Below are 12,927 nucleotides of genomic sequence, written 5' to 3'. Positions count from 1 at the left end.
ACGGCGCTGAAAGCATCGGCACTCTCCGCGTGTCACCGCCTCTCAGTGTCGCGACAGAGCGACAAGCCGGGGAAGGCTGGGTGGGCGTATCCCCCTACCCAGCCTCCCTCTCACATGCCACAGGTAGCAGGCGCTGCCTCAGGGATGCTGTCGCCTTCTTCCATGATGGCGCTTGTAGCCGGGTGCGGGCGCAGTCCAAAAGGGTGCACACAGCGAGGTATGGGGGTTGTTTCACGGCAGAATTCAAGGCACCATCCCCGCGGTTTGGGGTCGTTCCGCCGTTGGCCGGTCTCCCCGCAGCTGCCCCCCGCTTCTGTAGGGATGAGCGGTGTCCGGTACCGCGGCGGGTGCCCTCGACCCGGGTGGAGGCAGCGACCTCCCGCGGCGTGAGCGAGGTCTTGCGAGCGCCTGGTGCCTCCCGCTGCGGCGGGGTGGCTGCCTGATGTCGCGGCTGAGGCTGCCGGATCATGGGGGGTGACTTATGAAGAGGGGCTGAAGTGTCCCGCAAGTATCCCTGCTGCCACCCGAGAGGTCAGTCTGTCCGCCAGCTCCCCCTGAGCCGGGAGCCGCTCAGGTTAGTGGGTGAACCCCTAGCAGCGTTGTCTGTGGCGAAAGCCTGCAGGCTCAGTTCTTAACTTCCAGCCAAGTGTTCTGCAGGAGTGAAGGACTTCAGCAGGAACTGATAAAGGCAAATTATTGGCAGAATATTCACAATTATATAAATATTCTCAAATATATCAATATATGTACCAATGCATATTCTTAAATATGCAATATTTGACCCAATAAAAAAATATACAAATATACACAAAGACAATGTAAGGCACCAGTTGTGGTGAGATAACAGATTTCTGGCAACACTAGCGGAAAGTGGTGACTCTTTTATGCTGCTCGTTCATTCCCTACAGAATCCTGAGGGGACACAAGACAAAGCATTCCTAAGTGTCTATATGAAAACCTTTGGCATTCTCAGTCTGTTAAATCGTACTTTTGAGAAAACTTTCTTTTCAGTCAAAACTGAGTAATGGGATGTTGTTTGCTTGTTGACCAAGAGAACAAAAGGCTGTTTGTTTTGCATTAAGTAAACAATTTTTTTCCTGTAGTGACTAACTGGCTTAAGCTGTCCCGTTTTCTTCAGTGACCAGAACAACTTAATAAAGCCATGATTTTCATTGCAGTACAGCTGGTAGCCCTATGACTGCTGCTATGTGAGGTATGTTTGGTGACCTTGGTATTAGGTGAGCCACAAAAAGGAGCCTCCTTTTAGCTGTCTTCTGCAGAAAGCTTTCTGATGAAAGAGGCCAGGTCCTTATGTGCTGCATGAGTTGGCATTTAGTGTATAACTTCATGAAAATTGAGCCTCTTAAGATTCTCTGCAGCCTTTTAACTTGTGGCTTTCTGGCTCCTGGAGCAAAAACAAGCTCTGCTTTGGGCTCAAGGCTTGTCCTCGGGATGGCTGAGCCAGCAAGAATGACCCCTTTTTGACCCCTGACCTCTTTTGAAGAAAGTGAGGTACATTGTGCCAAGAAGAGCTGGACCCCAAGGCCATTTCTGCAGCTGGTACCTTGGGATCTCACTGTCAGTGTTGTGTCTGCACTTGTACAGGGAGCTGGAAGGCACTCTCCTCCCCTGCAGTGCCTGTGCATATCTGGAGTGAAATGATGCTTGTGGAGCAAGTTTTGGACCACAGTGCTGCTCTGTGGCCCTACAAGATGCATGTGACTTGCTCATTGTGCTGCTGAGAGGGGACCTGAGCTTGTCCCACAGCTCCTGGGGAATCTGTGGACCATCACACTCCCTTCCCTGCCTGTGGATTTAGGAAAGCTGTGATGGCCACTCCATGTCTAACAGTGTAAACCCACTGTTATGCCGTAATAAATCCTTAATCCTGCTCACCAGCTTCCTGGAGGCAGAAACGTACAATGGTTTGGATAGGTAGGAAGGAACCTTAAAGATCATCCAGTTCCAACCACCTTAGCATGGGCAGACACCTTGTACTAGACAAGGTTGCTCAAAGTCCTTTGCAGCCTGTCCTTGAACAGTGCCAGGGGTGGGGCAGCCACAACTTCTCTGGGCAACCTATGCCAGCATCTCAACAGACTTGCAGTGAAGAACTTCTTTCTAATGTCCAATCTAAATCTGCACTTTGCCAGTTTATAAAGCCATTCCCCCTTGTCCCGTCAATATATGTCCTTGCCAAAAGTCCTCTTACAGATTTAGTAGCCCCTTTAGGCACTGGAAGCTGCTCTAAGGTCTCTCCAGAGCCTTCTCTTCTCCAGGCTGAACAAGCCAACTCTCTCTCCTGTCTCCATAGCAGCGGTGCTCCAGCGCTCTAATCATCTTCCTGGCCTCCTCTGGCCTCGCTTCACCAGTTACACGTCCCTCTTGCATTCCCCCCCGAGCTGAACGCAGTGCTGCAGGTGAGATCTCACCACAGCAGAGGTGGAGAGTCACCTCCCGTGACCTGCTGGGCGCCTTCTGATGCAGCCGAGCACACAGCTGTCTGGGCTGCAAGAGATGCCGGCGCTGTCAGCGCCTCAAGGGGCTCCTCAGGGCTGCGGGCAAGACGGCTAGCGCCGCCGTCCCGAGAGGGGAACGGGACGATCTCTCCGAGCCTGCGCACTTCGCGCCTGCCCAATTCGCATGCGCGGCCCTCCGCGCCGGCAGCCGGCGATGAGATTCCACACCGTGTAAGGCCGTGACGGCGGCGGTGGGTGGTTGGGCCTTACGCTGCGGTAGAAGTGGGCGCTGCGGTGGGAGCGGGCATGCGCCCCTCACGCCACGCCGGTGGTTCCTGGCCGTGTACTGGGCCGGGTCACCGGTAACCTTGAGCCGTTTGTGGGTCCGGCTGGGGGTTGCCCGCCGCCCTCAGCAAGGCCGCGGCGGTGCACTGAGATGAGGGGTGCGGCAAGGGTGGGTTGAGGGGGAGGAGGTCGCGGCCGGGCACTGGGTGTGGCGAGTAGACAGAAAGGCATGAGATCGGGTGGCGGTGGGATGAACGCCAAGCGGCTTGTTTTGCTTTAGATCGTGGCGGTGAGCTGTGTGCTATGCGGTGCTTCAGTGGGTAGCTTTAAATAGCGTTTTCCTCCTGTTCACGCGTTTTAATACAGGCTGCAAGAGAAATACCGTAAAAATGAAGGTTTAGGTACCTTACAGGTATGGTTGAGTTTGCTGGAGGCAAGTCGAAATGGTGAACCACACACTCGGACTTCAGTTTCATAAGAACATACCGGTAACAGAAAACACTTGATGCTTGTCTTAATATGCATCCTGTAAAATCAGCATTCCTGCAGGGACAGGCTTTATTTCTGTCATGGTTTAACGACAACTGTCAGCTAAGTACCACACAGCTTCTCACTTCCCCCCACCCCTCTCAGCGGGATGAGGAGGAGAATTGGGGAAAACAGGTAAAACCTGTGGGTTGAGATAAGAGCAGTTTAGTAATTAAAAACAATACAATACTACTACTACTGATAATAATAATGAAAAGGGAAATAACTAAAAAAAACCAAAATAAAATAAGAAGAAAACCGTAATAAGCACAAGTGATGCACAGTACTACTGCTCACCACCCACTGACAAATACCCAACCCAACCTGAGCAGTGATAAGCCCCTTCTGGGTAAGTCCCCCAAGTTCATGTACTAGGCATGCTGTGGTATGGAATACCCCTTTGGCTAGTCTGGGTCAGGTGTCCTGTCTCTGCGCCCTCCTGGCGGAGCATGAGGCTGAAAAGGCCTTTATCAGGGTAAGCACTACTGACTTCAATGTGTTACCAGCATTATTCTCAGACTAAAGCCAAAACACAGCACTGCACCAGCTATTAGGAAGAAAATTAACTCTATCTCAGCCTAAATCAGGATAGTTCCATTAAACAGCTCGCTAAGACTTTATGGAAAAAGTTGGGTCAGTTTGATGGTACTTGCAGCTGGGCATGAAGGGGATAAGTGCTCTGTAAGGAAATGAGCAAAACTACAAGAAGGTGGTGCATGGCCGTATAATGGGGATAGGGCTAAAGTAACAGGATGTAAAATATCCTCGAGTGTAGTGGCAATAAACTTACAGGGTTAAAATAAGAAAACTTGGTCTATCAGGAGGAATCTCTTTGTATTCATTTTGGTATGTGAAATGCTCTTCCAGGCCTGGTGTTGGTAGTTCCAGTGTTCTGGAATACCAAAACAGTACGCTTAAAAAAAAAAACAAAAAAAAACCAACCCAACCAGAAATTAAGAAAGAAGAACAAACATCAGAAAAATGCCTGCTTTTTGTCTTTGTTGCAAGTATAAACAAACTGGCTTGTTTTAAGGCAGAGATAAAGGCTGAATTTTAAACCTAAGTTCTCAACTAGCAACGTCTGAAAAAAAAAAATCCCATGCTTCTAGCTTGGTTGTGTAAAATTGAGACTTTGCGTATAAGCAGAAATACAATAATGAACCTTGATATAAACTAATTTCTCAAACAACACTTGTTAAGTGTGGATTGCTTTGGTGAAATAACTTGGGCTTAACCTTCATCTGTTCATCTCCAGGGCTGAAATCTGTGTTCTCACTTAAAACAGCTTCCTAATATAAAAATGTTACAGAGCTTCTAGTGATGTTTACAGTACGCTCAGACCAAATTCTCCCCAGGGGGCAGAGGCTTGCCTTTTGCAAATGACCTTGCAGAATACCTGAAATATAACTTCTTCTACAAGTCTGCAGAAACTGAAAGTAGGTCTCTCAAAATGCATGTGAATAAATCAGCCTTTTTTTTTTTTTTCTGTGTGTGTGTGTGGGTTTTTTTGTTTTTTTCCTTAAAGATCTACCACGATGCCTGGCTCTCTTCCGGTGAACGCTGAATACTGTTGGCCCAAAGATGTGGGAATTGTTGCACTGGAGATATATTTTCCCTCTCAGTACGTTGACCAGACAGAGCTGGAGAAGTATGATGGTGTGGATGCTGGGAAGTACACCATTGGGCTGGGCCAGTCAAGAATGGGGTTCTGCTCTGACCGGGAGGATATCAATTCTCTCTGCTTGACTGTGGTTCAGAAGCTGATGGAGAGGAACAGCCTTTCCTATGATTGTATTGGGAGATTGGAGGTTGGAACAGAGACGATAATTGATAAATCAAAATCTGTAAAGACTGTCCTGATGCAGCTCTTTGAAGAATCTGGTAATACAGATGTAGAAGGCATTGACACCACCAATGCGTGCTATGGAGGCACTGCTGCTCTTTTTAATGCCATTAATTGGATTGAGTCCAGTTCTTGGGATGGTAAGTTCAGAGTATTTTCTTGGAAAAGTTACATCATCCTCTGGCTTTGGGTAGTCTGGCTCATAATGACAGTGTTCATGTTTAACCATGTAAAACCCAGAGGTTAAACTATTTTTCCCTTCTGAAGTCTTACTCTTAAATGCACTGGACATTACATTCAACTCCAGTGGGGGAAAAAAAAAAAAAAAAGATGACATGGTTAGTAATCACTGGTCTTTTCCTGTAAATTTCTGTGGCTGCTAAGTAATTGAAATGTGGGGGAAAGGTCAAGATGGAAGAGCCCCTTAAATAGTGGGGTCATCTCCTCTGTGACCAACATCTGAAAATCGCAGATGGGTATTAAAGTATGCTTGATTCTTGGCTATTTCTCATCATTATTTGTGTGTGGTTTTCACAGGACGCTATGCACTTGTTGTTGCTGGAGACATAGCTGTGTATGCCACTGGAAATGCCAGGCCAACAGGTGGAGCTGGTGCTGTTGCTATGCTGGTTGGTCCAAATGCTCCGTTAATTTTTGAGAGAGGTTAGTCCTGTGGAAAAAAAACAAATACTGTTCATACAGATAACTAAATCTGTTTGGAAGCCTGTTGTGCTTTGCTTGAGGGCTGGATTAACTCACACCATGTCAGAAATTATGCTATCTGCCCTCACTCTGGGCTAACTTGGGCAAGTCCCATTATAGGATGCATCAAGGAGCAACTAGAGATTCTCATGTCTGTTTATTTCCTTGGGGATTCTACAATAAAGTTGTCAAAGAGTGGGCCTGAAGTGCTATGAAAACCTGCTTAATGGAAGCCAGATATTGCTTGTTTCCCCAATTGTGTTAAGTGATACATTCGAGTTGACTCAAAGCAGCTGAATAGTTTTTGTCAATTTCTGTCCATTAGGGTTGCGTGGAACCCACATGCAGCATGCATATGACTTCTATAAGCCAGATATGGTCTCTGAATATCCTGTAGTTGATGGCAAACTCTCTATACAGTGCTACCTCAGTGCATTAGATCGCTGCTATACTGTTTATCGCAACAAAATCCACACCCAGTGGCAAAAAGGTATGTAGCCGAACTTGGTGATATTGCAAGATCTGGCAAATACTGAAATGTGTCTCTGTGCTGGCAGTGTACTTTCAGAGTTTTAGCATTCGTTCTGAAGACTAGTCCCCATCTTGGTTTTGCATGTTCTGAGGCGTTTCAAATGTTTTGTCTCTCCCATAAGAAATGTTTTACATCTGTTCTGGTATGGCTGAGTACCTGATGGTAAGCAGCAGTTTCCAGAAGCTTATCTTGGTGTAATGTATAATACCTTGCTTAAAAAAACCATGTTATTTCCACCCTTTCACATGATATGCTCTTAAGATATTGGCGTTAATATTTAAATGTTATGTAACTATACTGATTTCTTTTTTTTTTAACCTCACATGTTTAGTAATTGCTTTACTCATATTAAGGGGCATAAGGGTGAAGATTAGCTAGTTAAATGAAGTGTAGACTATTACATCAAAATGGTGAAAAGGAATAGGGAGATTTTGTTAAGCTTGTAGCTTTTTCTTCTAGGAGGTCAAACATTGTTAGTTGGTGCAAAAGATCAGTAAGAAACTAACCTTTAAATAGAAGTAGCAGCAATGTTTTAAATGATCTTGACAGCCATAGTTAGTCTTACTGTAGTCTCTTGTACGGTGATGTGATAAAATCACTAGTACCCTGCCACCTTTGTGTTTTATTTTCATAGTTGCACTAAGTACTGAACATAAGTTGTAACACAGCATTTCTGCCACTTCCAGAGGGGATAGGCAGACGTTTCACCCTGAATGACTTTGGATTCATGATCTTTCATTCTCCCTACTGTAAACTGGTCCAGAAGTCTGTGGCTAGACTCTTGCTGAATGACTTTCTCAGTGATCAGAACCCAGAAACAGCAGATGGTATTTTCAGTGGGCTGGAGGCTTTCAGGTGAGAATGCCTGCTATCTTCCTTATTCGTATGATCTTAACTTGTTACACTTCCAGTGTGTCTTTACTTTCTGTAAAGTAATTTAGTAACTGTTTATGAACGTCTTTTTTTTTTTTTTAAAATAGGGATGTAAAACTTGAGGATACATATTTTGACAGAGATGTGGAAAAAGCTTTCATGAAAGCCAGTGCAGAGCTCTTTAATCAGAAAACCAAAGCTTCGTTACTTGTGTCCAATCAGAATGGAAATATGTACACCCCTTCAGTCTATGGTTGCCTTGCCTCTCTTCTAGCCCAGTAAGCATAAAATAATGGGAAAAAGTCATAGCTTTTTATATGTAAGGTTATAAAAGGTTTTTGTTTCAGAAAGCGTTTTGTAAAAGTACCATCTAGCAAACCTTTTCCTACTAGATTGCCTTAAGCAGAAAGCCTGAAGTTAAAAAACCGATTCTACATGCACAGTTGGGTTCAGGTGACAAGCAGATTCAAAAGTTACATGTCAGAAGCTGATCTGAAACAGCTGCTTGCTTCCTGCTGAAGAAGGATCTTATTTATGTGGTGGTATCTTTTCCCAGCCTCAACCTTCCCTGCCCTGCCCCCTCCAAAAAAAACACTTACTGCAGGGGCAGAGAGAATCAGGATGCCTTCTCTGTTTCACTTATAATAAGCAAAGCCAAATTAAATTAGGGGCTTGGGAGGGGGTTGTTTGGTTGGTTGTTGTTTAGGGGTTTTATTTTGTTTGGTTGGTTTTGGGGGTGTTTTTTTTTGTTTTTTTTTCAATGACAGACTTTTACAAAATCATGTTAAGTTTAAACTAAGCCATTCCTCTTGGATCCTTTTTTTTGTTATTCTGACTTTGCCTTCCAAGATGTGATTACTCATTTTAGGCTTTAGGTCACTTAAGAAGGAAAACTGGCTGCCTTCTGGATAATGATATTCTGGGCATTTCCTTGCTCTGTTTTGCTTAGGCAGCTTTGGAAGTCATCACATAACAGCCACGCCTGATACTGTTTAAAAGTCACTTAAGCACATAGCATGCAAAATGTGTGTTGTAGTCAATATAACTCACTGGCTGCTTCTGCTGAGCTAGCTGCACTTTCTTGTTACTTAGATTTGGCACTTTGGCTTAATTCTCACTTTAAATAACTGTTGCTTGGTTTGCAGGTACTCTCCAGAGCAGCTTGCAGGACAGAGAATCAGTGTGTTTTCGTATGGCTCTGGGTTTGCTGCTACGCTGTATTCCATCAGAGTTACTCAAGATGCCACTCCTGGTGAGTGAAAGGAAGAAATTTTAATTAACTCCCTTGCACAGCTCCGTGCTAAATGCCTCATGATACTACTCACCAGAATAAGTAAACCTGCAGAGCAGTGCTTAATGATAGTAATGCTAAACTGAACATGTTCCAACCCCTGGGAATGTCTAAGTGTCTCCTTGGGCAGATAAGTAATACTCTTCAAATTCCGCTACTGTTTTGATGGAGTAATTGGGAATATTTTCAATGAAAAAAGGTTTAGCTGCTGTAATGCAAAACATTTTGAATGAGACTGAAGTGCTAACATGCAGTTCTTGGTACTGGTGCGACCTTACGTGATGGTTCTGTATTGTAGGTTCTGCACTAGACAAAATTACTGCCAGTCTGTCCGATCTCAAAACAAGACTTGACTCAAGAAAATGTATTGCACCGGATGTCTTTGCTGAAAATATGAAGATTAGACAGGAAACACATCATTTGGGTAAGAGCTTCATAAGTATAAATTGTTTGTACCCTCACAGCAAGATGGTCATCACTTAGTTCACTTGACTTTAAACTATTAGGGTGTAGAATAAAGGAAATGTCCAACTTCTTTCTACTTCTGACAGCTCATGTTCATTGGTCCAGTGAGGCAGACATGAAAATGTAGATTTGTTTTTTTCTGTCTTACTGTGTCCAAACTTCAAAGCCTGTGCTGTGTAAAACTGTTACCAGGAACCAATTAACGGTGTGTTACTGGCTTTGTTACAGCCAACTATATTCCACAGTGCTCAGTAGAAGATCTCTTTGAGGGAACTTGGTACCTTGTGCGTGTGGATGAAAAGCACAGGAGAACATATGCACGGCGCCCACTCATGGGTGATGGACCGCTGGAAGCGGGCGTTGAAGTTGTCCACCCAGGCGTTGTTCATGAGGTGAACACTCGGCACTCTTTTAAAAGTTGAAGCTAAATGGTGGAACGGTTTGTGTGTTTGTCATAGCATGTGCATGTATGTTAAAGGAGGAAGTGGTTTTAACAAGTTATGTTAAACACTTAGCTAATCTATGTAAGTAAAAGAAGTAAAAAAAAAAAAAATTGAACATGGGATTTTAAAATGTACATTTCATCATAACAAGAATGAAACTGCACAAGAATGAAACAAGAACAAAGTGGCTCTTTTCACGTTACCAGTTTGCATGAAGCATGACCAATTCAGTTGACTTAAAATGAAGCCGTCCAGTGTAGCATGAATGTTGTTGAGATTTGGACTAGCCATGAAGTATGGATGTCTGTGAACTAGAAAACTGTATTTAATGTTTTTTTTCCCTTCTTCTTAGCACATCCCAAGCCCTGCTAAGAAAGTGCCAAGAATCCCTGCAACAACAGAATCTGAAGGCGTTACTGTTGCTATTTCCAATGGGGAGCATTAAGATACCTCTGTGAGGTGGGGAATGAAATAAGGTGTGAGGGTAGGGTGAGAGAGGGAGAGGATTGCAGTGGTGCTCAAGTTTCAGTGAATAGTAGTACTTCACTGGAGAATGGAAAACTGTTAAAGCTCCTTGAAAAGCTTTGTCATAATATGGTGTGCTGATGTTTATAGTATTTTCAAGACAGTAAATTCATGAATATACTGGGGATGGAGGGACTTGCCAGGAGCTGTGTGGATTCATTAACATGTCCATTTTTTTTTTTTTCAATTGCTGAGTAGTAGCTGTAGTCCATTACAAGGTGTTCATACACAGAAAAATACTTTTGCTTGCTCTTTCCATTCAAAATGACTTGAAACCTACACTGTTAACTTATATTGTTAACTTCTACTCAAATCTACACTGTTAACTTCTACTGTTAAATTCTACTTTAAACCTATCCTGTTAACTTCAAATGTGTGGCAAGCTAGTTCAGGCTTTTTGTGTTTGGATTCTCAGTGCCTTGACAGTAAGCTGACTTCAGAATCCTGCACTTCTCTTTCTCTCTACCACCTTCCCTCTCTTCTGCCAGTCTGCATCCCATCACCTCATTGCTTTGGGAAATATATACAACCAAGTAGCACTCATTGCTGCAGAAGAATCTCTCTTCCCGGTCAGAATGACTGGATCAAGAATGGCTAGACTGACCAGGTGGTTTTCTTCCAAGAAACTTTGTGACCTGCTGTGTTAGTTACTATGGGATTCCTCTGAACAGCCATAATGTGTATTTTGTACCCGCTTTGTAAATCACAGCAGCGTGGGTGGAAAGAGAAAGAAGGGAGGGAGGGATTTCTTTCTTGCAAAGATATGGGTTCGTTGATCTGGCATCTTTCCCGATTGTCTAGTAGATCCCATTTGGAGTACTGTGTACAGTTCTGGTTTCCTCAACCTAAGAAGGACACAGAGCTGTTGGAGCAAGTCCAGAGGAGGATGATAAGAGGCTTGGAGCACCTCATATATGAATGCAGGCTGACAAAACTGCAGTTGTTCACCCTGGAAAAGAGAAGGCTGTGTGGAGACCTCATAGCAGCCTTCCAGTATCTGAAGGGGGCCTACAAGAATGCTGGGGAGGGACTATTCATCAGGGACTGTAGTGACAGGACAAGGGGTAATGGGTTCAAACTAAAACAGGGGAAGTTCAGGTTAGATATAAGGGAGAAGTTCTTTACTGTGAGGGTGGTAAGGCACTGGGACAGGTTGCCCGAAGAAGTTGCGAATGCTCCATCCTTGTCAGCGTTCAAGGCCAGGTTGGACAGAGTCTTGGGCGACATGGTCCAGTGTGAGGCATCCCCACCTATGGCAAGGGGGTTGGAACTGGATGATCTTAAGGTCCTTTCCAACCCAAACCATTCTATGATTCTATGGTTCTATAATTATCTAAGGCAGCAGAATTTTCATATAGGACTTCTAGATATTACGGAGCTGTTTTAATTGGCAAATGAAGAAAGGGAGAAACATCACTGTGTCTGGAGCACTGGCCTCTCACTAGTCTTTATATAATACATTTCTGAAAGACTTTCTAACTTTGAGTTTGGCTTTGTACCTTGAAATCTTTCTGACTAATGGCGATACTGTAGGAGTAGGGTCTTTTTTTTTTTTTTTTCCTCCTTCCTTGTTTTTTTTCCCAATATGCAAGCTAAAAGCTATCAATTTTGCAACAGGTAGATATACCATACTAATGGGGATTCCATTCTGGTAGATTTTTAAAGCCCAGATTGGAAATTAACTATGACATGAGCCTTGTAAGCTTGTAATATATACATATTTAAATTGAGCTAATGTACAGAATGAAATTTTGTTGGATTTATTTCTTTGCTAATTCTACAAAGCTGCATTATCTAATATAAAGTAGCAAAAAATTACATGTCTGTTAAATTACAATTTTTTTGTGTGTAATGAAGTGTTTGTATTATCTGTCACTCACCAGGATTTGATAACTTGCTGTATTTGTACAGTCAAGCCTTGGTAAAATAGTTATTATAAATTGATGGATACTAATCTGTTTGTTCTGCTGAAAATGATGGAGCAATGATGCATGATGATAGTGTTTGCAAGTACTTTGGTTTAGGTTGCCCTTGTGAAACTTAATCTTGGCACCAGGAAAACAAATTGCCATGGAACAAAGTCCATTGCTGGCAGTGGACAAGCCAGGAAGCGCACTACTGGCGTGAAGTTATCACAGGGGCCTTGTGGTTTGTGAGGCTGATCCTTTATTAAAATAAAATTTGAGATATTTGAAACCTGTTGGAGTAGTGCTGATTCATTGGATTTTCAGGATGAATTTTTGTTTTCTTTAACAGGAAAAAAAGAGGAAACTGTCCCTGTGAAAACCTGAAGTTGTAGGTTCACCAGCTGTGTGGACTTTCTGGATCTTTCTTCTTAGTATCATTCCATTACAAAAATGGAAAGGGTTGCTTAGGCTGGTGGGAAACCATTATTGCAGGGCTGTGTTTCAATATAACTTAATGCTTTCAGAGGAAAACGGTTTATAGTAGAGGAATTTATTCACAGCTTATGAAATACAATTCATCTTTATTACAGTCCTAAGAAAGATGGTATTGTTTTATCCCCCTCAGAAACATCTGTGAGACAGTATTGATTCTTGCTGTGTACTTACCTAAGCCTCACTGAATCTCTGTTTACCAGGGGTGGCTTTTCAGCTATTTTGTGGCTCATTTACATTAATTAGCCCTTTTAAAGTCAACTTATCATCTCATCAGTCCCCCATAACAGATGAGACATCCTGCCCTTAAATTTGAAAACACCAGCTATACCTCTAAGCCTTGTATTAGTTTACTTTCCTTAACTAAAGTAGGATGGGGTTCTGCTTCTTAGCTTGGGCATGTCAGCTGTGCCTGTTCAGAGGACAGCTGCTGCACTCTTCCACTGTTTGCATTGGAGCTTACGGTGTTGAGGATGAAAATATAAACAATTAAAGCTGAAAATCAGAGTATCTACATCTTGGTGATGCTTGGAACAACTGGAGTTGTCAGGCTATCCAACTTTTAACTTGCAGTGGTCAGAA

General features: G+C 43.5%; 1 protein-coding gene across 2 annotated transcripts; it reads left to right on the top strand.

The window, feature by feature from the left end:
• Positions 1–2,907: 2,907 nt before the first annotated feature.
• Positions 2,908–12,095, top strand: HMGCS1 (3-hydroxy-3-methylglutaryl-CoA synthase 1). Of its 2 annotated transcripts, none has more exons than XM_080637170.1 (10): positions 2,908–2,913; positions 4,798–5,255; positions 5,653–5,778; positions 6,143–6,307; positions 7,036–7,204; positions 7,330–7,500; positions 8,368–8,474; positions 8,812–8,937; positions 9,207–9,370; positions 9,774–12,095. In XM_080637170.1, exons 2-10 carry the CDS (start codon positions 4,808–4,810, stop codon positions 9,864–9,866), a joined length of 1,569 nt encoding a protein of 522 aa, XP_080493296.1. In that variant the 5' UTR covers positions 2,908–2,913; positions 4,798–4,807; the 3' UTR covers positions 9,867–12,095. The 2 variants fall into 2 exon arrangements, with proteins under 2 accessions (XP_080493296.1, XP_080493297.1); XM_080637171.1 differs by lacking the exon at positions 2,908–2,913 and having other exon boundaries at positions 3,816–5,255; positions 9,774–9,880; positions 10,435–12,095.
• Positions 12,096–12,927: the final 832 nt, after the last annotated feature.

Source organism: Psittacula echo, assembly GCF_963264785.1.
Source record: "Psittacula echo genome assembly, chromosome: Z".
In the NCBI taxonomy this organism is placed as follows: domain Eukaryota; kingdom Metazoa; phylum Chordata; class Aves; order Psittaciformes; family Psittacidae; genus Psittacula; species Psittacula echo.
The sequence above is the reverse complement of the archived record's forward strand: the minus strand, read 5'-3'. Positions and strand labels throughout refer to the sequence as shown.

Coding starts and splice junctions, on each gene's coding strand:
- HMGCS1 (XM_080637170.1), top strand. CDS start 4,808: ATGCCTGGCTCTCTTCCGGTGAACGCTGAATACTGTTGGCCCAAAGAT. Junction 7,501..8,367: donor CTTGCCTCTCTTCTAGCCCA/GTAAGCATAAAA, acceptor CTTGGTTTGCAG/GTACTCTCCAGAGCAGCTTG. Junction 8,475..8,811: donor TACTCAAGATGCCACTCCTG/GTGAGTGAAAGG, acceptor TCTGTATTGTAG/GTTCTGCACTAGACAAAATT.